Source organism: Musa acuminata, chromosome BXJ1-2 (assembly GCF_036884655.1).
Source record: "Musa acuminata AAA Group cultivar baxijiao chromosome BXJ1-2, Cavendish_Baxijiao_AAA, whole genome shotgun sequence".
In the NCBI taxonomy this organism is placed as follows: Eukaryota; Viridiplantae; Streptophyta; class Magnoliopsida; order Zingiberales; family Musaceae; genus Musa; species Musa acuminata.
In genome coordinates this window covers 18,179,833-18,200,836 of record NC_088328.1, presented here as the reverse complement: position 1 = coordinate 18,200,836, position 21,004 = coordinate 18,179,833, and the positions used below count along the sequence as shown (strand labels likewise).

The 21,004-nt window shown below is 39.2% G+C and overlaps 4 protein-coding genes and 1 pseudogene across 5 annotated transcripts; all 5 read right to left on the bottom strand.

Annotated features, from left to right (window-relative positions):
- Window positions 1-1,373: 1,373 nt before the first annotated feature.
- LOC135596387 (ribonucleases P/MRP protein subunit POP1-like) lies at window positions 1,374-8,390 on the bottom strand (annotated as a pseudogene).
- LOC108951448 (pentatricopeptide repeat-containing protein At1g08070, chloroplastic-like) lies at window positions 2,387-3,278 on the bottom strand. The gene is made up of 2 exons (XM_065085430.1): window positions 2,577-3,278; window positions 2,387-2,464 (listed from the first exon to the last, which is right to left on the bottom strand). The coding sequence occupies exons 1-2, from the start codon at window positions 3,276-3,278 to the stop codon at window positions 2,387-2,389; spliced, it is 780 nt and encodes a 259-aa protein (XP_064941502.1).
- Window positions 3,291-3,719, bottom strand: LOC135594912 (putative pentatricopeptide repeat-containing protein At5g40405). The gene has a single exon (XM_065085421.1). The coding sequence runs from the start codon at window positions 3,717-3,719 to the stop codon at window positions 3,291-3,293; it is 429 nt and encodes a 142-aa protein (XP_064941493.1).
- A 2,401-nt stretch (window positions 8,391-10,791) lies between the features above and the next one.
- LOC135612345 (external alternative NAD(P)H-ubiquinone oxidoreductase B3, mitochondrial-like) lies at window positions 10,792-15,793 on the bottom strand. Its single transcript, XM_065108517.1, has 10 exons — window positions 15,621-15,793; window positions 14,928-15,192; window positions 13,676-13,882; window positions 13,212-13,462; window positions 12,699-12,915; window positions 12,495-12,599; window positions 11,964-12,236; window positions 11,770-11,891; window positions 11,216-11,335; window positions 10,792-11,008 (listed from the first exon to the last, which is right to left on the bottom strand). The coding sequence occupies exons 1-10, from the start codon at window positions 15,701-15,703 to the stop codon at window positions 10,921-10,923; spliced, it is 1,731 nt and encodes a 576-aa protein (XP_064964589.1). The 5' UTR covers window positions 15,704-15,793; the 3' UTR covers window positions 10,792-10,920.
- A 1,191-nt stretch (window positions 15,794-16,984) lies between these two features.
- On the bottom strand, window positions 16,985-20,439 carry LOC104000254 (myosin-2). 2 transcript variants are annotated; one of them, XM_018819279.2, is made up of 4 exons: window positions 19,591-20,438; window positions 19,453-19,521; window positions 18,253-18,465; window positions 16,985-17,691 (listed from the first exon to the last, which is right to left on the bottom strand). In XM_018819279.2, the coding sequence occupies exons 1-4, from the start codon at window positions 19,879-19,881 to the stop codon at window positions 17,263-17,265; spliced, it is 1,002 nt and encodes a 333-aa protein (XP_018674824.2). In that variant the 5' UTR covers window positions 19,882-20,438; the 3' UTR covers window positions 16,985-17,262. The 2 variants fall into 2 exon arrangements, with proteins under 2 accessions (XP_018674824.2, XP_009420533.2); XM_009422258.3 differs by having other exon boundaries at window positions 19,453-20,439.
- Between the last annotated feature and the right edge of the window lie 565 nt (window positions 20,440-21,004).

The following is a 21,004-nucleotide window of genomic DNA, read 5'->3' as shown; positions in this document are numbered from 1 at the left end:
TCAAAGAGTAGGGGGCTTTTTTTATTTCATAATACTTTTTTTATCTTTTTTAAACTTTGGTTTGGTTCTCAAATAAAAATTAGTCAATCAATGGTCACCTAATTTTTAATTAGGTGATAAAATAATGTTGCCTTTTATGGATTGTTCTCTAATTATATGATTATTATTTTTTCTATCCTATTTATCCACATCTCAAATTACTTTATCTTGTTTCTAAATGAATAAAATAATATGTAAAGCATCACATTGTTGTTGTAAAATGGGATATTAATGAGTTTTTTTTGTAAATAAATAAATTGATATAAAATTCGAGAGAAATATTAAATAAAAGAAAATAAGGAAAATAAGGCCTCTCACATAACTACAAGGAGAAGGGGTCATTCCATGACAGAAAGGTGACCTGCTTTTGGTTCCAATATGTAACATGGGAGTCGCTTTCGAACACCCACTCAGGAAGTGGTCATCTTGTCCCCATATTATAACATGGTTTGGCTGATTGCTACCTACTGACAAACACAACATGGAGGACACAGAATTAGGATTTAATGTTTTATAAGGCAAAAAATAAAAAATACTTGAAATTGTTTCTCACCTTTGATAGGGCTTAGACTTAGCATGGCAGTAATGTTGAGTAACTTGATTATAATCATTTAATAGCTAATTTATTAACTACTGTGATACTGACTTGTTGACTACTTAGAACCACATAATGTAAAATGCTTAATCTGATAAATAGGAATATAAACTCATAATCATCTTTCCACTTTGGAGAGGAAAAACTAAAATCATTGATCCAGATAGTCCAAAATGTCTATAGGTAAAGATGGTACTCTTATCTAATCTTATATAGGCTAAAAAAATATCTTCTCATCCATTTGCTGATCTTAAAAATTATCCAAGACACACACACACAGGAAATTTAAGTGAAAGCAAGTATGTTTGGCCCCCCACAAGCTTAAGTCCAATTATTAGGTGTGTTTGAGTCCCCTCTTTTTGTTGCAGAAAGTGAACACTGCAAAAAAAGGAAGGCATACTTATTTCAGAAAGACTTGGAGCCAATACTTCATGAGATTGGTTGATGATGGTACTGAATTCTGGGCTGGAAATTAAGCACTTCCAATGCAGAATTATAATTATAGTCATGAGCATCAACACAATGAGAATTACTAAACTAGATCATGTATGTTGTACTTTTTTTCATCGTGCATTGTCAGCATAAGTCATGACATTTTCACGGAATGAAATCTTATATTCCAGAAGGGATTAGAGACAAGATTCTAGCATCCTCATCAAGTATAATAAAAAGACTCAAGTCCATCTAATCATAAGTGCATGGTATCACATATGTATTTTTATTTCTCTCCAATCTATATAAAAAAAAGAATATATACCATTAGAATGCTTAAAACATATTTAAGTAAAGATTGTACAATAAAAAGAAGAATTTGTGCCAAAATTTTCATGCCATAAGGTACCTAATACAATAAACAATTAGTCCCTTCTTAGTAATATATCCTTCACCAGTAAATCAGCAAATCAATCCTATTCGACTGCTTAGATGACTGTAGATTTTGATCCTCAAAATGGGGATATTAACCATTTGTTTTTTTATACATCGCTTATCTTCTAGAATATGGAAAGGCATTTTCAATATTTATCATACCTTTGATGAGCCTGCTAACTTCACTCCCTTTTGGAATGATTGGACAAGAAGTAATTTTATCGAGGAGGAAGCTGGTTGGTGATATTGCCAGCAATCTGGTGGAACATGCTGGTTGAATGAAATAGATGTCTTCACCAAATCCGCTTCCATGTTTAAATGGTGGATTCAAGGATCTGAAGTGCTTCTCATACTTCTAGTCTGTCTTGTAGTTTCTTTCTTTCCCTTGGGGCCTGCTTATGCTGTTGTACTGCTTGCACATACATTAGTCTCACTTAAGGCTGGAACCGGTAATCCCTTTGTCTGATGCTCAAGGAGAGGCATGTCACCTGGTTCTCATCACCAGGTGATATCACATCTTGCTCAAACATCATGAATATGCCATGATATCTATCTTGTTCCTCTCACCAGCCATGACATTTTCATGGAGCAGTTGCAGTCTGCTACTGTTGTTCTTTCAATTAACTCCAGTCAACTAATGCAATCATAACCTCTCAGTCTCTCTGAGCACGAGAGTTGAAGAGTTGAGATCATCGGTGCTTCTGCTGAGAGTCATTGCAAGAACAACTACCCCCTTTGAAGAGGTGGAACCTTGTTTGATCTCGGACCACAACTTCTCTTTCGTAAACCTAGGGTACGAGCTTAGTTACTTAATGGAAATCTCTGCACACTCTAAGATTCTTTACCACATGAATTGGCATGCCTTCCCTGGGCAATCATAGCCTCTCAGTCTCTAAGCACAAGAATCGAAGAGTTGAGACCAACAGTGCTTCTACCAATAGTCATTGCAAGAACAGCTACCCCCTTTGAAAAGATGGAACCGTGTTCGATCTCGAACAACAATTTATCTATTGTAAACCTTGGATATGAGCTTGGTTACTTGATGGCAATCGCTACACACACTAAGATTCTTTACCACACGAACTGGCATGCCTTCCTCGGTGCTAAGCAACACAAAGGCAATTGCCAACTTCTCACTGTGACGAGCAAGTGCATCTTCTTTTTCCTCTTCGTCGATGTTGAGCAAAACTGCTTTCTTGTCTGGCACATAGCCCTCCAGCCTTATGCGGCTCTCGATCTCGTCCCACTCGAGCAGTATATCCTTTATCCGGGGGTGAGCAATGTCACAAACCAAAAACTGGTGAATCCTCCCTCCTATCTCCACCAGGCTGCATCCTGGGGTCTTCTCCACTTGCTTCTTCTTCATCAGAAGTCTCACCTTCCTGGCATCGTCACACCTGCCTGAAGAAGCATATACATTGGCCAAAAGCACATAAACCCCGCTAGAATCTGGCTCTAGTCGGATCAAGTGTTTCACAGCATGCTCTGCCAATTCAACATTTCTATGAACCTTGAAACCAGCCATCAGCGCTCCCCAGACAAGAGCATCGGGCTCCATTGGCATACTCTCCACCAGATCTCGAGCCTCATCGAGTAGCCCATTGTGTGCCAGTAGATCAACCATGCACCCATAATGCTCGAGCTTTGTCTTAATGCCATACTGCCTGGTCATCGAATCTAAGATCTCGCGACCCTGGTCAACCAGCCCTGCATGAGTGCATGCACAAAGGGCGCCAATGAATGCGACATCATCAGGGACGAAGCCTGACATCTCCATATCTGAGAAGAGTCATAGCACCTCGAATCCTCGACCATGCATGGCGAGCCCTTTTATCATCATTGTGTAGGTTAGCAAGTTCTCCTCCTGCATCTCCTCAAACACCTTCAAGCCCAACTCCACCTGGCCACACGTGACATACATGTCGATCGATGAAGTGCCCAGGAACACACTGATCTTTATCCCGTTACTCCTCATGTAGATATGGACCCATTTCCCCTGCTCCAGAGCTCCCAGATGAGCGCAGGTGGCGAGTACACTGACGAGGGTCATGTCGTTTGGCTCAAACCCGTCGGTCTGCATCCGTGAGAAGAGAGCCAACGCCTCCTTCGAGCGTCCGCACTGAATGCACCCGGAGATAATCGCACACCATGTGACCACATTTCTCTCAGGCATTCCCTCGAACAACATCCTTGCACGATCCATATCGCTGGCCCGCATATCTTGTTTGGTCCAGCGTGGCCTTCACTTAGACACGCCCATACAAGGAAGAATTTAAAGGGTAAAGATGACATTTCGTTGAAGAATGATCTAGAAGAATCAATGACTGCCTAGAAAACACATTCAGCACGAGCTTGTCAATTATCAATCCAAGGATTCAAATACCGGTCCGTATCATTACAACAAATAATAAATTTAAATAACGAAGAAGGAAGAGAGCAACAGAGAGAGAACAGAAGGGAGGTGGAAGAATACCTGTCGAAGGTATTCAAGCTGCTGAGAGTAGAGGACTGGCAATCGGCCAGGGGCGGCAAAGCAAAGAAGACCCATGTTAAGTCCTTTCCGGGCAGCATCAGCAACCAACGGCCAGGCTGAAAACAAGCAGACCCAACACAACTGAAGCGGAAATTGGTACGACAAATCTCTATAACAAAATTGCTTTCACAATTAAACAATCTAATCCAATAGACTATCCTGGAATATCAGCAATCATGTTTGTATCTCCTGTTGCACGGTGTCAAGGAGGGAGCCATGATGGAGTAAATCACAGGATGAAGCAACCATAAAACAAATAATTTCCATATTCTGCAGTAGCACAATATTATCAGTGAAGTCTGTACGCAGTAAGAAAAGTATTTTCTTTCAGGGGTAACCATTATACAAAGTACCAAGTTATTGGTTCAAGAAAAGTAATATCTTTAAAACCAAGAAGACATCTCGACCATTCAATTCAAATATGAATTCAATAAATGATAATAATTTTTTTTGCCAAAATTCTTTTACCGATAAGATCATCAATCTCGAAGCTCTCCCCATCCTTTTACCAAGAATAATAAGTAATTTCTCAAATATTAACAATAACTTAGTTATCAAAGATTGATCCGTTATTTATTTCCGTGGTTCACGGTCGAAGCTCAAAGCTCAGTTGCTGAAGCAAAATAACCTTCAGAACAAGGCAAAGGACAAGGGTTATTTTGAAAAAAGCACAGATAGATACAACATTGTGTAAAAGAATAAAATAGCATGCATCTATCATGGAGATAATCTAGATAAGGACGATATGATTACCATAGCAGGAAATTGATAGTAAGGTAGCATCTCACCCCATACAGAAGCTACTATAGTCAGCATGTTTTAGAAGTAAAACAGGGCAGGTTCGGCTTGGACAATCTTTTACTTCAGTTGCTGCACCTGCATGACTGGAAGGCTCAAGGTAGAAGTCCTTTAAGCGCCTATCATGCTTCTCTTTGCAAATAATGCTTTCTGGAACAGGAGGATTTAAGTTATTGCTGCAATCCCACAAACTTATGCTATCAGAGAGGAAAATGCCATTGGTTTCAGGTCTTGACCACAATGAATCTTCTCCCTGCAAATAACCCTCAAGGATGGTAGAAAACTCGTTATCTGTAACTTCAGTTCTGCTAGATGGCAAATCTCGTGGATCATGAACTGTTAAAGATAAAATTGCATGGGAGGCAAGTTTCTCCGCATGGCAAAGGAGAATAGATTTCTGAACTTGTGAGTTGCTCCAAGGTGTAAGACTTGATTGATTTAATAGAGAATCATCTGCACTACTACATGACCCGCAAAGAATGTACAACGTACTGTACTCATTGCAAAGATTAAATTGATAAATAATTGATAGATTCAAAACTCCATGTCAGTGGCAACAAAAACTTACTGGAATACAGGATGTAGAATCTTCTTTATCATTTTTATTGCCTTGGACCCCATAACTTCTAATCTGGCAATTTGCCCCTCAAGCGAAAAGCATCTGACATATACACCACACTCATGCATCTGAAAAATTGAAAACAGGGGATACAGTTTTCATGAATGCCATTAGACATTCAAGCTGGTGCACATATCCACTTGAAATTTTAGCAACCGAAGATTATGTACTGTTAGCAATCCAAGAATATAGCCAACTTGGTAATCTTTCAGTATAACACAAGTCAGATATGTGTCTATTAAAGCAAGACATAAAAGGCCAAAGTTTTAAGTAACCAAGAAATAGAAAAGTTCTGACAAGTCCAAAATAGAGATAATTCAATTCTTTTTTAAAAACAAAAATTTGAAGAAATCTTCATTACATTGAATAACGTATATGATGCTCACAAGTGGACTCAAACCTGCGACCTATCACTTATGAAACATTGCACTAACCAACCCAGATGTCCCAACAAAGATATATAATTCCATTCTTAAATGGCTTAAAACACTAGAGTATTTCTATTTTACCACAACTTGTCATTTTCAGTGCTCTTATCATCATGCAACTGTTAACATGTACTCAACAAAAATGGCTAAGGGCATTACTCTGTTTGGAACCACAAAGTTACTCCAAGGACAACAAATGCATCTGCTGAATAAGGAAAAAAAAGAGAGAATGACACAAAACAGCATATCATTTGAACGTTGGTAGCACATCTGCTAAGTGAACCAAACAAAGAGGACATGTGGATGACATTACATCATAGGAAATAGATGCATCTATAAACAGGTTTATCTAATTAAAAGAATAGGATAGAGACAACATATAGTTTATTGTCCTGGGGCACCAGAAAAGGAGGACAGAGAGAGAGAGAGAGAGAGAGAGAGAGAGAGAGAAGAGAAGAGAAGTTGCTTAATGGTACCTGTTTTTGACATGCATTATCAATTACACCAAATCCTTCATTGAAGGTGGCAGCATGTATCCATATCCACAATTTTCGAATCGGAGAACTACACTCATCTTTATGAGTGCTGCCAGAGCTATTGGAATCGCCATCTTTCTCAGCATTAGCATGATCACTATCTCTTAGGAAGGGTTGCCACATGTAAATAACTGGAGATATCAAGTTGGAAACTGGAGCTTCAATATGATAAAGCTGCAGAATGACAATGTTATAATTCTTTCAAGTATGGACCTCTTGGAACTGAATCAATCATGCTCACAAAAATTACAACCTACCATAGCTTTTCCATAGCAAACTCCATGAGCAACCTGGTTAGATAGTTTTTCTGGAGCAGTTGAAGGTACATAAGGCAATGGGAACAAAACCATTCTCAATACAGCCAATATGGAGTCCTGAACAGATAGAAGGGGTAAAATCTTTTTAAAGGAGTTAATTGTAGAAGCAATGTTCAGTAAAAGAAAAAATCATGTGAAGTAAACGGAAATGAGATGGATGGATTTAACAGCCGAAATTCATAAAAAGAAAGAAAATGGCTGCCTCTGGACCCTCTACTTGGATGGGAAGACAATAACTAGCATCATGCAAGAGGGCACCATATTTGAACCACTTCAATGCAGCCCTTGAACCTCGTCCTCTGCATAAAACCATAATATAAACATATATTTTAAGAAACTCCATTAAACTTCAAAAAAATCAGTATCAGAAGAAGTTCATGAGCATGTCCTATTAATAACAGTGAGACCGATAAGTAACGATAGAATATTCAAGTAACAAACATGATTCTATCTGGAACATGAAAACAGACAAACCATGTCTATCACTATGCAGTTGGCCCAACAAGGAAACTCTAAGCAGAACCTTGATTCACACCATAACATTATTCTAAAATAAAAAATGATTCGATCATCTTTCCTCAAATACACTGCAGCATGGATGGGTACTAGTTTCCAACATGAAAAGAAGCTCCCCTTCTGCTTCTGTTACATAGTTTAATTCTACACAAGTCTGATGATTGTACAACTAGATGAAAAGATTTCCACAACTTTTTTCACCATGCTTTATCCTGTTAAACGTATCCTCATCTAGTTTGGCAGCCTCCTGCATAAACCTAAGGAATATATATTGTTTCTTTCTAAGAACTTCAGGTCACTCCTAATTATAGGTTTTTCAAATGTAACCTCACTCATATTGTTTCTTTCTGGTACTTTAGTATGATTTTCTCTGAAAAATTAGGATCTCAACAACAATAGAAGTGAAGTAGAACACAAAATTTGCCGAAATTTTATCTTCCCCACCCAAAATGTTTGAAACCAAAGGAGACATGATACATCAGACAGGACGTTTACCTGCCATGAAGCTCCAGAGGAAGGTAAAATCCCCAGCGCTTCACCATCGTGAACCGCTTAGCATGCCACAAATGAGTCCTCAACCTCTTCGTAAAATCTCCTGCGGTACAAAAGCCGGAAGACGGATTGCTTCGGAACTCCATCCTCCGACGAGTCCTGCGGGACGCCTTCTTGGTCGTCTGAACCTCTTCATCCTCGGGCAGGATTCCATCCTCGACCCCCAGCTTCCTTCTTTTGGGGTGGCCATGATACTTGGTGGAGGCTCTGTGGCCGGTGGTTCGCCTCCGCTTGTTGCGGCGAATCCGGAAGCCGTAGTTTAGTCGGGTGGAGATGATGGAATGGAGCGAAGCGAGCTCGGCAGCTCGGGATTCCGCGAACTTCTACACGTTTAGGGTTCGAGGAGGAGGAGCAACGGCGGAGATGGGAGAGGGAACCTCTACAGACTGATTGGAAGGAGAAGCTCCCGCTCCCAGGGAGATACGACAACCCGGCGCCGGAGGTCGAGGCGGTGGCCGCAGAGCCTGACGGGAGGGAGGCCGCGCCGGCGGAGGCATCCGATCTCGCGCATCTTTCCGATCACGAGCTGCAGGAGTTTCGGTTCCGGAGGGGGTTACCGGAGCCAAGTTCGCCGCCACGGAGGCGCCGCCTGCAGTGTATATATATATATATATATATATATATATATATATATATATATATATATATATATATATATATATATATATATATATATATATATATATATATATATATACATGTGACAATGTAATTATCAACATAACGACATCAAAATTTTAATTGACAATAATATCCTTTTCGAAAAAACAATGAAAAAATAAAAATCAAATAATTGGTTAAAATAATAAAGACAAATATTAAAATTATATATTTTATTTTAATAATTTTTAAAATCAGTAATAAACTTGAAATTTTGTATATTTTGGTCAAAACAGTCCCATAAAAACACTAAAAATTTAAAAAAACCATATAAAATATAATATGAAATTCAAAAAGACCAAAGGACCCATATACTTGGTGGGAATGCCAATAACTATAATCCTCCCGTCCATGATTGCAACAAAAAGAAGCTTATAACAGAACATTTAATTATTAGAATAATCTTATTCTTCATATAAAGAAGTCAACATAAGGACAAATCGATGATTTCATCACATCAGGAGACAGGGATTTAATGCACGAGTGGCCAAAACGCATGAAAGAGTCGTGGAAGTCGTCTTCTTCGTCTCTCTCTCTCTCTCTCTCTCTCTCTCTCTCTCTCTCTCTCTCTCTCTCTGCCTACTTGGGACCCCAGCATTCCAAATACATGACTTTGCCCATGGACTGCTCGGTCCGCTTGGCCCTCTCGACGGCGCCCACGCCGCCCCTTCGCCACGGCTCGACCGAGGGAATGGTCAGCTTGGCCTGCGGGAACTGGCCGGTGCCGCCACTGCTGTTTTTCGCCCGCTGGTGGAGGGACCTCAGCATGTAGTTCCATCGACAGAGCCCCGCCTGGTCCTTCAGGGCCTCCACCGCGGCCAAGCTCGCTGCCACCACCAACGAGGCCTTGCTCCTGGAACCCATCCTCTCACTCTCCTTCTCCCTCTCCCTCTCCTCTTGGCTGATGCGAGTCCAATCCAAGATGATGGTAATGGAAGAAGGCTTGTAAGGATCCTGCGATGTTCGATGGGAGGCAAGAGAGGGTGGAGTTATATAAGGCCCTGAGGAGAGAGAAGCTTCCCTGAAGCAAGAGGCTGTCATGGTTGCTCGCTGATGGCCAACCATGTGTTGGAGAGATGGGACTCCGAAGAGCTTTCGCTGGTGGCCGACCATAAAATATGTTGGGGAGTCTTTTGACTTTTTATTCCTGTGCTATCTATCACCATCGAAATGAATGATTCATTTTCGACAATCTTAAAGCAATAGATGTGAAATGCAGGTAGTTGAATAAATTGAAGAGAGGATATTTACATGATCAATTTTATTTTTAAGGTTTAGATTTATTCTAAATATAATCGTTAATTAAAATCACACATTTACTTAATGAGTTTAGATTTGAAGGATTATTAAATTCGAAAAAACGTTACCAACTTAGCCATTTCAAGAGGTTATGATTTTGAGAATTTAGTATCGAGATAACACTTAATGAGTTTCGATTTTGAGGATGACTAAATTCGAAGAAAAAACTGAGTTTGATCGGATCAACTTTAACATGGGATCGACCATATAAATAGTCAAAATCCTATCAGATTATCTTTGTTGCAATGACAGAGTTGTGAATCTTGCTAGTTTCATTATCATCATAATTTCTTGAGAGTTTTATCTCAGAAAAAGAAAATGATGAGATATATCAGATCAGGAAGGTGACTTGCTGAGGAGACATCAATTGGGAATATGAACAAAGAGTCCACCCTGCAGTGATGCACATGATAAAAAGATTGTTGATATCTAAGACTACATCAAGCTCATTCTTGATTAATGTTTCCTCTATTTCTAATAATTATGGTTCCTAGAATTATTTGGGATGCTTCTTCATCTGTGAAGATACAGCTCGATGGTTGGTATCACTCTGCTCTCAGAGAGGTGCTTGCCAAGTGTTTGTGATGAGCTCTTCTTTCTGAAGTAGATCAGATCACAGATCATAACACAGCAGCAGTCATGGAGGTAGAACTGATAGCTCTCACAGTTGGAAACATATGGAGGAGAAGACAAACTAGGCAGCAGAGAAGAGAATGAAGAGGTGAACATGGTTGAAGAAGGGGGAGTCGAAAGGTGGATGATGTGCAATACAAGCACAAATGAGATATGTCATCTGATTTAGAAGCCGATTACGTCATACTGTAAGAATGTATGCATCAATTAATGTATACAGTCAATATCAAAAGAATTCCAAGTATTCATATTTCATTCAGAAGAACTACTGGAATGAGGAATTGATGACACATTTTGGCAGCAATTCTCACTAAAATCCGAAAATGATGCACGGGAGAGGAGATGGACAAACTTCACCATACTCAGCATCTCTCCAGAACACAACATTAATGGAATCGATGCAAAAAGAGTTTTATCTTATTACTAACTAACAAAAAGGCTGAGATCGATGCAAAGATAAGATAGATCACGGTACGATGCAGCTTCAGTTACTGAAACTCCAGCAAAATTTGCATTTTTGTAGATGAATTATATGCAGCTTGAGTCCCTCCCATGTATGAATCGCCTTGTCCAGTCCGATATCACCAATGCCCTCGTGCGCCAACTGACTTGCTTGCTGGACATGGATTTAACAAGAAGTGAACAAGATCCTAATCAAGGATTATGTTGTAATTTATGATGTGCCAATGCATGCAAGAAAGAGGCAGACTGCACTGCACTCATTGCATTGAAAGAAGAACAAACAAATACTTCATAACATAAATGAAAGCCACTGCCTACACAAAATAAGTTCCGAAAAGGAAGAAATACAAGGCATATATACCTCGCATATACCGAGTACCAAAGCCATTGGCTGCTATGTCCTATAGAGATCCAATCTCCTGGGAGTTGTGCAGCTGTTTGCTCTCCACCCAAGGGGGCAAATTGACCGAGATGCTTATACCTTTAAAAGAAGGACAAACTAGATCAGAAAAGCTTTGAAATAGATAGAGAAGATGCATGGGGTTGATGAAGTTCCACATGTAATTCATGAGTAATGGTTTTTAGTCAAAAGGTTCTCGCAAAACAGATGAAGAAGCTTCTTATTGAAGACCACCAAAATTTCAGAACTCAAGCTTGCCTAGTCTATTACTTACATTCTCTTTCAGGGGTAATTTATGGTTAGATGTGGAGATAAAATATTTTCCCTGTTTATTCAGAAGTTTCAAATTCCTGTCAAGAATTTGGAACTCCATGTTGGCAAGAGTCTCGTGCTCCGAGACATCTTTTATTTGTAAACACATATTTTAATGAATAAAATTCTAGCCAAAATTGTTTAAAGCAGCTAAGAAATGCTGGCAAGACAAAGACAGATGGAGAAAATGGAAAAGGTGGTACCTAAAGGGACGAAAGCGATGCCGACCTAGTTCTCTTATCCGTAGTGGACCTTCAGGTTTCTTTTCGCAACGTTTCATTCTATTGAAACAACTGGCAAGATAGTTTCCTTGTTGTGCAGCAACCTGATTTGATAATTAAATGTGATTATTACATTATCTAAACCAGGTGACCAATCTTTCAAAAGAAAGGACTACCTGAGCTGTTGCAGGAAGATTTTTGACCTCGGAATCGACATCAGCAAGAGCATTTTTGAACTCTTCTATGTCGAGTTCTACAGATTCCTTCCCAACATCACCTTTTGAAGCTTTTATCAGATCAACAATGTTGCTCATTTGGTTGCTCTTTAGATAGAGTTCAACTTGAGGATACCGTATGCAGATATCTTCCAAAGCATCATTGATTTCTTTCACAGTTAAAGTTCCTGAGTTGTCTTTGTCTGCAAATTTGAAGATTTCCAAGATATCTTCCTGGAAGATGTTAACATGAAGTACATAGATGACTTGCAATAAGAGGATTTAATGAAAAAGGAAAAAAAGAGGATGTCATACATACATATATTGCTTGCAATACGTATGATATTATGCATTCTAAAATGAAGAGTAATAAAGGTAAAGATAAGGGAAACAAAAGCTGCAACCGGAGAGAGAGAGAGTTCATGTGTTACCCAAAATGATGCTTCTCACAAGGTAAACAAGTCATGAGATCGATAGAAAAAGAGCATGTACCATGACTTTTCTTTGACTCATTGTGGCACAGTCACCGATAGCATATACACCATCACATTCACGGACTCTCAGCCATTCATCCGTAGCTAATGCACGCCTATTACCCTGCGGATAGAAGGAAAAGATTTTTCAAGACAGCATGAATTAGTACATCCAAACAAAAATTTACAAGACAGTTATGATCTCAAGATAGAAGAAATTAACCTGACCAATTTGTTTCATGAAATCCAATATGATGGGACGGGCTCCAACACCAGCTGACCAAACAGCCATTCCGTATGATACAGAAGTCTCAACATGCAATTTGTCCTCCATAGTTATTATATTATCAGATACCTTCACAACCCTATATCCCGTTCTCAGTTCAATACCATCCCTTCGAAACTTCTCTTCTGCAAATTTGCCGATCCTTTTATCAAACCTGTGGATGATGTCACAATGCAACTCATGTCACAGTAGCAGACAAGTATAAAATGCAAAAAAAGTGATTTGTGAAGTTGGATCAACTTAGCACAATTAGAGCTACACTTGTTAAAAGACCTGTGAGATGTTCTACATCAGATGTGCCTAGTTGCTAAAATTTGACAGCGGCAACGAAGTTTCATTTAGCAAACAGATGTGAGCTGAAGGTTCTACAATTGTGCAGACTACTCAGTGCTTGTAAACTTAAAAAGTAACTATATGATTAGAGATAATTCACACTAAGTTCTGTGTTACATGGTCAAGATGTGCCCTCCATGTTCAATAACTGATATCTTCACTAGGTTGCAAACAGTTGGGTACAACTTAGCCAAATCTTCAGAGATGAAGTCATGCAGCTCTGCTGCGAATTCAACACCAGTTGGACCACCACCAACAATAACAAAATGGAGAGTTCTCTTCCTCTCTTCTTCATCAAGATCTGGAAGAATGGCTCTTTCAAAACTGTCTATGACACTTTTGCGTATCTTCTGAGCATCCTCTACTTCCTGCAAAAAGGTAGTGCTCCTAAAAGTAAATCAGAAACAATGAACAATTTAACTATTGAATGCACAATCATCTAACAATCTGTAGTCTGTACCGGACATTCATCAAACGGAAGCCAGACTATTTTTGCCATGCAAGAGCTCTAATCTTGTGTTCTAACAAACTAGCATACCCAACATCATTGCACATAGAAATCAATTGATTATGGAAATTACCTTCAAGAAATGACAATGCTGAACCACACCAGAGGTGTTGAAGGTATTTACCCTTGCTCCAACTGCTATCACTAAGTAGTCATAATCAACAAGGAATTCGCCGTTCCCCTCCAAATTTGTTCCTATATTAGTCCGGCAGTGGACCTTTTTGTTGTCTGGATCGATCTTGAAGCACTCAGCTTCCCAGAACTTGATTTCTCCACCTTTCTGAAAAATCAATCATCAACAAGAGGCTGGTATTCAATATGCTGGTGACAACAATGAAGATAACTTTGGAACAAAACAAAGGGAAATCATTAACCTAAAAAACAATATATCACATATGAGATGCTGAAAATTTAAAATATATCAAAATAATTCTCTAAATTAGAAAAACAGTGACATATACCCATCTGGGACAAATCCAAACCTTTCATGAAAAGTTTAAATGATTTAAACTAGTCCTTATATGCAATACATTATTTTTATTTTAACCCCAAAAATAGTGTACCATGTATTGGAAAATATTTTTTTCATAAATTTTTACCTCTGTGTATGGACATATTTAGAAGCTCAAATATTAAAAAACATTACAGCAAAAATAAAAAATAGAAAATTAGGAAATGACACATTATTTTGATGTTGAATAATTCAGAAAAAAAATCAAAAAATGTCTAAAATAGAAATGACATTATCAAAGTCCATCTTAGTGCCTTCTAAGTTTTACAAAAGATTTCATATTATTTTTTATCAATCCTCCTATGTGTTAAAAACATTGTTTTTTTCCTATCATAATCCATTCACGTCATCAGTTTCCAGAATATTATGATGACAGGGCTTATATTGTACATAAATATAGTCCTATAAAATCTGCCATGGTTTTTGATGGTATGTGAGGTTTCTATATGGATGATACTCCCCTCCAAATAGAGGGTTCTTCAAATCAAGGATTATAGTTATCGTCAATTTTGGTACAGGTATATTGGGCGATATAATGATTAGAACTACTCAATATCATCGAAGAAAGTGATAACATCAAGCTATATGCTTCGACAACAGTACTTGGTCGAACCATATCAGTCAATACATGTCGGTCCAATTGGTATTTAAATCCTAGATTCAAATAATTAGTGCCACAAATACACCATTTGGTACCTAATAAAAGAAGTAAATTTTTGACATAAAGGCTATCAGAACCATCCAGAATAGCAGGGTCACTCCAGCATAAAAATAAAGAAGACAAAGAATTCATCCCAACACATCTTGTGCATACCTTTCTTATGATCTTGCGTATTGGTTCAACAATGCTGCGTGGTTCGACCGTCCCACATGTGACGCTCGGCAGCAAAGGGGTGAATGCAAAATAGTTCCGAGGTGATATCACTTGCACATCATACAAGGAGCTATCGACATTCCTCACGAAGGTTGTGCCAGCCCAACCAGTACCAAGCACAACCATCTTCTTCTTGGGAGCTGTTTGAGATGGTTCTGCAGCAGGATCTGTTCTTGCATCAGCATATGCCACAAGACCTCCACCGCTGCAATTTACAGAGTTTTAGAGTACAAAGAGATGGTCTAACAACTAAAACTTCCAAGCACATCTCAGTTCGTACGAGAACGCATAAGATAAGCTGCAGTAGCTCCATTTTCGAGTTCATCAAGCGGATAGAATAGTGACTCAAACCGAATCCTTGGCTTTCTAATCGTACAATTTAGGGATTGAAGACGCAATCGAGACTAGAACCACCTCGTCTTTCCCCCAAAACACTAGCATTTCTTTAAGCAGATTACACGATTATTTTCGCATTAGACACGAACAAGATGCCATCTTTCTTGGTCCTACGGATCAAGAAAGAAGCAAATCGAAATCCAAGACCAGAAAGATCCTGGCTTTTCGGAAGAGATTGGCCGAGTTGGATCAAGAAACAGTAGGAGAGCTTAAAACGGACTGGGGAAAGGAAGGGACCTGGCGGCGAAGATGAGGACGAGCTTGGAGAAGGCGGGGCTGCGGCGGAAGGCGCCGTCGAGGAAGAAGGTGGCGGAGCGCATCCTCCAGCGCTGGATCAATCGATCGATCGAGAGAGACCGAGAGGAAGATCCGAGAGATGTGGAGAGTGCGAAGTGCTCCCCGTCGAAGAGCGCAGGTTTTAGCTCGTCAATCTCCCTTCTTATTTGCGAAATAAAACACGTGGCTACTACTGTTACGTATTATATGGTAAATAATTATTATATATATATGTAAATATATTCTGACAATTTAAATTGATGGAATGCAACAGTAATCCACAAAGCTTTAAAAGGAGCACTATCCATGTGATGATAAATGTGTCGGTTGTGCATGTCGGGAGCCATCTTCGTCTCCACGTATGTCATTCATTTATCTCTGGCATAGACATCAACTTATAATTCAAGCAAAACAGTGACGTGCATACGGCAGTGCCGGAGATCAAGCGTGCGGCGAATGCAGGATGAGGACCACAAGGGAGGAGAGCGGCTTGATGTTCACGCTGGGGCTCGAGAGGGTGAGCCGGGTCAGATTGGAACACTCGTAGATGGAATGGAATAGAACGGAGGAGTTGGCGGCGCCAATGTAACTCCGGAGGCGCCGGCCGCGGCTAACGAAGGTGGCCACGAGGGACCGAGCTCCTCGACGCCGCAGGAGGCGGCATACCCGAGCCAGCGCTTGATGTCGGTGTCGTAGAAGCGGCCTCGGCCTCGTCGCTGAACTCGGTGATGAGCGGGGAGAAGTCGAGGGCGGCAGGGTGGGGCCAGCGGTGGCGCCAGAAGCCGCGCCACCGGGAGGAAATGGCGCGGGAGCCGGTGGCCGAGTCAGATTGACTGACTCACCGCTGGAACTTTACGGATGACATGGACTTCTCACAGACATAATATTAGATCTCCACGTTATACATTCCATCAGTGCGATCAAGTAGAATCCAATTAGTAACTCTATTTTTCTTCGTAAAAATAAGAGATTTTAGAATCTACAAATAAGTTTTATGATCCATAGAACCCCTGACAAAAGCTAGTGAGACAAATATCATCACCATGATTCGATCTCGTGTAATTAGTGAGCCAATTAGTAACTCTATTTTCTTCATAAAATAGAGATATACTTTAATATTCTAAACATTGCTATGGTGAGCCCAAAAAAACCTTTGTTTCTTCCACTCAAATTATATAATAGACAACTTCCTAATCATTATGATACCTCCTTAGGGACAAAATTATAATATTCACTTAGTATAACGAAGAAGATTTCTGCACAGGTAAAAGAGTAACATGCTTCTTTATACTGAATATGAAATCGTGGGAAGAGTGAAATAGCATTACATACATCTCATTTTTTCCAACACATGAACCATTTGCTTACATTTATTATTCTTATGTTCACAACTGTCTGTAGTGAGTACAACATGCTATGAAATTGTTGTTCTATACAATGCTCTTGTGCACTGCAAAGCAGGAAACAAGAAATACAAAGAGCCTTGTTAACTTGAATTACATAGAGCATCAGTGTTTATGACATGGTAGATGTCTTGAGTTAGCTTTCAGGCACTGGCAGCGTATCGACTAGCTCTAGCGCACCACTAACATCATATCAAAGTTCAATTTCTCTTTTTTTTCTTGTACCACCATCTTCTCCGCGATTTCTCGCCTTCTGGTTTCCCAAGCTTCAGAAGTGATGCCTTTGCATCACGCAGACGGACCTTGTATTCCTTCTTCCAAGCTTCATAGCGGATCGTCAAGTTCCGAAGCTCTTCGATAGATTTTGCAACGGATCCCGACTGCCCAGAGTTCACCTCACTAAGGACACACGCTTCATCCTCGAACACCTGTTTCTGCTGCTCAAACTCCTTTGTTAAGTGATGAACAACATTATTTCTGCCATCTGCGACTGTTGACTCAGCAACATGATGTTTAATTGGTGTTTCTTCAGGCGTTTGCGCTTCAGCAGACATAGCACCCTCAAATTTTAGAGGTTGCTTAACTGTGTCACCAGCAGCAATGCTGTTCTGTGCCGCAGCTAGATTCACCTGCATGTGCAACCGATTAGAAAGAAGAAGATTGTATTTGAATTGCAGCAGTATGCTACAAATTATATAAATTCCATAATGTGCATTCGGTGGATGGATAAGTTCCAACAGGGTAGTAATACCTCAAGTTCAATTTGTTTTCCAAAAAAAAAATCCCTACTATCAGTCCCTTTCATTCAAAAGGTACAGAATCAAGAGTATATTATCAGAAAACACACGTGTCTAATTTACCAATTCAGAAGGAAAATAGTACACCCTCAACAATAACAACAGTTCCTTGACATTCTAACTGAAAATCACAATACAATGACATAGTGATTTTAACCTAGATGATGATCTAGTGTCTGATAACATGTTGATCTAATTTGACGGTTGTATAATGCATAACACTAAGCATCACATTTTAGCTGTCTGACAAACTACAATGAAAAGACAAGCACTCATTGTACTGCTGTGAGTAATACTCATTCACTCATCACTTAACAACATAAAAATTTAGAATCTTCGAGGACATCACTATATTAAAAGCTATTTCCTTTATAAGTAACTAAGTATACTCACCTTCAGAGTGTCTATTTGTGTCTGATACATCTCCTCCATGGACTTCAGTTTTACCTCAAACAGTGACCACTTTTTCTCACACTGTTGAACTTGCTTCAATAATGCAACATTTTCCTCCTCTTTTTGTCGCAGTTCTGCCTTTGTCTTTAAAACCAGATTCTCAAGGTCATCCACCCTCGAAGGGTGCACCTTCTGGCCATCTTCTTTTGAAGCCTGCCATACATGTTCACAAAAATTTTTCAGAGCTCCCATGGTGTTATTGTTTGTAGGCAAAAATGGCACAAGAAATTTTGATGAAAATGAAATATCTAGATCAACATGCTAGCTAAACAAGAACTAAGTTGAATGGACCCATGCTTAAAATGAGGCCAAGGCTTCATGCCATAGTAAGATTGCACCTTTGCAATGTACATTGACCTTCCCTACCAGGTTGTCAGGAGTCTCATGCGCTTGGCTACCATTTAAACATGCTCAAAATAGATGTAAGAAAAATTGAACATCTGTTAGTATTTTTGTTCCTTTTGTACGTTTTGGATCGTCATGTTGTAAAAGTTATTATTTTCTTGAATAACTAAACTTGACATGTCATGTTTTGCTATATACCATCTGTTAAATGCATTGTAGCCATGTCCACATTGCATGTATTAGCTACCTTTTGTAATGTGCCATATTGGTGCACGGTCATCATGTCGTGCCAGTTCTTGATGCTAATTTCCGAACTTCACACCAATATCCTCATTATGATCACTTTAAACTAATAAAACCATGTGTATGCTAAGTTCTCTTATTAATTGAGGAAGTTTACTTGATCAGCACTTTGTCCCATATCTAAACAGTCTTTGAACATAAAACTTCTAACTCTAATTATTTCTTAAACTCAACTATTTTTCAAAAAACCTACAATGAAAAAGCAAGAAACAACGTGCAGATGTTTTTGTTAAAATAATATGCAATTAGTACCAATAACCAACAAACAATAACATGAAAGCATATACATCTTTCTTTATCATTAAGAAGAAAATTAAACATATTTTGGTGCAAAGCCACAGTATTCAACGAACTTTACTGATCATGGGGAAGTTTATGCACATATTACCGGGATAAGCAAATTATAAAAAATATTAAATTTTGGAAAAGAATAATCATCTTCTTTTGTTGATTTTCAAAAAAGAAGTTGACTCAATATCAGAATTGCATTACCTCCACTTCAACAAAACCATTGTGAGTGTCGTATCCAAGCTTCTCATCCACCGGACCTGCCATGGAGGACTGCGAAACAATGGACTTTTCAGGCACTTCTTCATAGTTCACAAACTCTTCGGCCTCAAGATGATTCACCTTTTCTGATCTATCTTTTACAGAGCTGCCATTACTGAATTCCCTCCGTTCTGGCCATGCCTTATCTTTTGCCGGATCAGGACCACTCGATGAGCATTCTGCCGTGCTCCCACCCTTGAATGCCATGGGCAGCGAGTTCCTCGATGACGGCGGGCGTCGTCTCAATGTGGGCCGGACGGGCAATGCTGGTAAGGCGTCCTTTGGCTTCTCATCCCTCAATCTGATCGCAATCAGCATCTCCTCCATCATGCTACGAGCGCCAGTTGGAGCCGCCAACAAGGTAGAAGACATGATGATGATGATGATGATGATGCGGGAATGCAAACCTTAAGTGGAAAGACGAAACAAAACCCTAACTTTCACAACCAAAGCACCATTTCCTTCAAATCGAACTCCAAAAACTCTCACGCAGACCGATGAAACACAACCGGCGGCTTTTAACGAGACGTGGAGGCCTCCTACCAACTCGATTCCTCAACCCAAACCAATCAAACGGGAAGAGAATCTCTCAACCAAGCACCATGAACCGAATCCCCTATCTCTACCTCCATAAATGCTCCCAAATAGGAAAATTTAGTGCGTTACCACACAGAAAATCCAGCAAACTGACATCAAATTGCAGCTTTTCGTTACTTTACCAAATTACAAGCGAAAAAAACCAGGAAATAGTCGAAAAATAGGCTTTTTGACTCTCGACCAGCGTCCTTTCACGAAAAGAGACAAAAGCGATAAGAAAAGAGAGATCTAAATCCGGAAGGGAAGCGCTACCAATCCCCAAACCAACGCCTTTCAGAGAGATACCGAAGCGAGCTCGTTATCCCATTCCCCGCTAAGGGCGCATCCTCGAGAGAAACGGACAGTTAATATCTTATGTTTTGCAAATAACCCCTCAACTGACACGTATTTTTATGTTGCTCTTTATTTGAGTTGACTTCAATCTTTTTGTGCTTTATGTGTAAAAGAACAATTTGTAAGGATTTAATTAATAACTATAATAAATTAGAAAAACATTCCACAAATTAAAAAAAAATAAGTGTTATTATACAAGAATGTTGAAACATATATATATATATATATATATATATATATATATATATATAAAATTTTTGCGTTGGATTATGTTATACATAATTTTTTATGCATGTTGAATGGCCAAAAGGATGTAGGAAGCATTTTTTTTTTCTTACACTTAATATATCAAAAATGTTTGAGATAAACCTCATTATTTCTCCTAAAAGAAATTTCATTTAGAATTCTAAAGCCTAGTTTAAGTAACTTAACAAGACAGTGGGAAAAAAAAAAGGGTTAAAATTGTCCAAATGCACGATTAAATTTGCCAAAAGAGAGATTACTTTCATGATATGATTCATATTGACCTTAATCTAACCATTAGGCAAAAATAATTGGTGATTAG

Coding starts and splice junctions, on each gene's coding strand:
- LOC104000254 (XM_009422258.3), bottom strand. CDS start 19,881: ATGTCTTCTACCTTGTTGGCGGCTCCAACTGGCGCTCGTAGCATGATG. Junction 18,466..19,452: donor ATGGTTTTGTTGAAGTGGAG/GTAATGCAATTC, acceptor CATGTATGGCAG/GCTTCAAAAGAAGATGGCCA. Junction 17,692..18,252: donor CACAAATAGACACTCTGAAG/GTGAGTATACTT, acceptor TTGCACATGCAG/GTGAATCTAGCTGCGGCACA.
- LOC135612345 (XM_065108517.1), bottom strand. CDS start 15,703: ATGCGCTCCGCCACCTTCTTCCTCGACGGCGCCTTCCGCCGCAGCCCC. Junction 15,193..15,620: donor GTCCTCATCTTCGCCGCCAG/GTCCCTTCCTTT, acceptor TGTAAATTGCAG/CGGTGGAGGTCTTGTGGCAT. Junction 12,237..12,494: donor TGAGTCAAAGAAAAGTCATG/GTACATGCTCTT, acceptor AACATCTTCCAG/GAAGATATCTTGGAAATCTT.
- LOC135594912 (XM_065085421.1), bottom strand. CDS start 3,719: ATGCGGGCCAGCGATATGGATCGTGCAAGGATGTTGTTCGAGGGAATG.
- LOC108951448 (XM_065085430.1), bottom strand. CDS start 3,278: ATGGAGATGTCAGGCTTCGTCCCTGATGATGTCGCATTCATTGGCGCC. Junction 2,465..2,576: donor AAGGCATGCCAGTTCGTGTG/GTAAAGAATCTT, acceptor ATCTTTTCAAAG/GGGGTAGCTGTTCTTGCAAT.